This window comes from Tupaia chinensis, unplaced genomic scaffold, assembly GCF_000334495.1.
Source record: "Tupaia chinensis unplaced genomic scaffold, TupChi_1.0 Scaffold144071_2, whole genome shotgun sequence".
Taxonomy (NCBI): Eukaryota; Metazoa; Chordata; class Mammalia; order Scandentia; family Tupaiidae; genus Tupaia; species Tupaia belangeri.
In genome coordinates this window covers 53430-55872 of record NW_006203925.1, presented here as the reverse complement: position 1 = coordinate 55872, position 2443 = coordinate 53430, and the positions used below count along the sequence as shown (strand labels likewise).

The following is a 2443-nucleotide window of genomic DNA, read 5'->3' as shown; positions in this document are numbered from 1 at the left end:
TCCTTGAATCTTCAGTATTAATATTTGGAGGACCCAGCCACAGTCCTAAGACTGTTGATACTGTTTCCAAATAGGGTGTCACCTTGTGTACATTACAGCGTTAACAGTGCTAAATGAAGTTCTAGAATATGTGACTGTCAGGAAAAAACTGATCTGATTGGACCTTCAATTAACAAGTGTAAGATCATGCCTCAAGCTGCAAGTTGAATTGGGAGAAATTCAGAAATCATTACTGCTGATGATTTGAGGTACACATTTTGAAGTAAAAAGTATGAAAATAGTAATTAAGGGCCAGCCCATGGCATGGTGGTTAAGCCAGCCATATCCCGCAAATTCTGGACCTAGCAGCTTGAAAAGCACTCCAGGAATGTGTGCGCACAGCCAGACTCTCAAAAGGGAGAAATGGAGAAGAGATTGCTGTATTACCATCCCCCATGGAGGGTGCTGTCTCACACTCCCTTTCTCCAGCAAGAACATAATATGCTTCCTAGCAGTTTTTAAAACCACACATTATCTGTGTGTGTAAACAACACCTACAGAATTATGTATTATGAGTGGGAATTTATCTCCAGAACTTAAATCTTGGTTTCTTTTATATTACTTTTAAAACATTCTGGGGACCAGCAGGTGGCATAATGGTTACATCACTGGACTCTGACATAGTCAACCGGGAATCATGTCCTGGACCCAGTGGCTTAAACTCAGACCAGGAATGTGTGCGGGTGTATGTGTGTTTGCCCCAAATCCCGAGAGAAGGAATTGTGGCATGGTCACCCCCCTCCCAGGAGGTAATTTCTCATTTTGTTAGAAGTCTCTCTGTGGGGCCAGCAGGTGGCATAGAGGTTAAATAGCTGGATTCCTCACAGCCAGTTGTGAGGTTCAAATGGCAGCTTGAAATACACATAAGGTGCATATGTGCGCATGCCCCAAATCACAAGATAAAGATAGTGGCATGGCCATTACTCTCCTTCCCGCCACCCCCCCAGGGTGAGGGAAGACTTTCTCACTTCAGAAAAAAGTGTTTACATTTTGCAATACTATGTTTTAAGTAGCCCTTCCATGTTACAACACTGGGCAGTACAAGGCTCCTTAATGTTTTTTTTTCCCCCCCTCTTCCCCAGGTGGTCTTCGAGGGGTAGCCCGCGGTGGTCTCGCAGGACTAACAATCACCAGCCTCTATGCTCTGTACAATAACTGGGAGCACATGAAAGGCTCTTTTCTTCAGCAGTCACTTTGAGGATTGTGCCAACTGGTGAGCAGAGGACACTTCAGTAGTAACCCAGATCCAATTACAAGTCAGTCTGGAGTTATGCTTTATCAACAATTAGTTTGAAAAATTGGAGGTTCTGATTTGCTATGAAGATCATGGATGGCTGACCAGGACTGGCACTCCGTCCAGCCCTTAGTGAGCTGATGCCAAAACCCTTTGGTGGCACACTGAGTCACGTGGTTCTCTTCACTCGGAGAGGAAATCGTGTACCTGCTCTTCTCTCTCCTACCCCTGAACTGGAAAACCACTTACTCTCAGAATTCAAGTCATGTTTGTCATCAATATTATGCCACCGAGATTATTAATTTAATGATTCAAAACTGTAATGTTGCTCTGTGTTCTGAATAAAGGGTGAAAATGAACCAAAGTCGTAACTCCAACAAACATAATGGGTGTCTCCATTTAATAACATCTACTTGGGTATGGTATAAAGTGAAAGTTAATCTTGGCTTTTTATTCTGCCCCAACTAGGCCAAAACATGTTTTTGTGTTGGTGTTGAAATGCTACTGGTGGCAGACAATTGGGGTAAGAGTTTTGTCCAATAGAGGTGACACTGAACGACCCCCGATGTATGCCAGGGTAACCATTACACCATTACTGTAATAGTCTGTTACAATAATCTGTAACATTAACTCCTTACTGAGAAAGTGAAGAACTAGAAATTTTTAAGGAAGTCTTTGGAAGCTAAACGGATTAAGAACAAGTTGTTTAAGAGTTTTCTCATCTGTAAAATGTAGTTAATCAAATATAAATGCACTGCAGGCTACATATATACAGTAAATACTAAACTGGTAGCTATATGACTAGAAAAAGAAAACTAGGGTCATTTTGGATGCAGCTAGTAAAACAGAATCCAGCAAAACAGAATTTTGGCTGAAGTCCCACAGTTTAGAAAAAAAAAAGTTTTCAGAAAAAGGTTGGAAATGGAAATAATAATAAACCTACTCTTTGCCAACTTAAGATTCATGGCATGGAATACATTGATGATACAGTGAATATACGAATCATATCCAGGCTGTTTCTCAGCTATATGCCTAACATTTATATAACAGTTACATACACGTGACAGTGTACTTCGTAACAAATAAGTTTTACAAACACAAGATATGGCTGTTAATGCTTTTAATGGAAGGAGGCACCAAATACATTAATGCAAAAGAATACATACTCAG

The 2443-nt window shown here is 40.9% G+C and overlaps 1 protein-coding gene across 1 annotated transcript in view; it reads left to right on the top strand.

Moving 5' to 3' along the window:
• Positions 1-1659, top strand: part of LOC102489483 (mitochondrial import inner membrane translocase subunit Tim23) — a 25108-nt gene extending 23449 nt beyond the window's left edge. Inside the window, exon 7 of the mRNA XM_006165905.3 lies at positions 1122-1659. Within this exon, the coding sequence (XP_006165967.1) occupies positions 1122-1237 (116 nt within the window). The 3' untranslated portion in view covers positions 1238-1659. The remainder of the gene's footprint in view (positions 1-1121) is intronic.
• Positions 1660-2443: the final 784 nt, after the last annotated feature.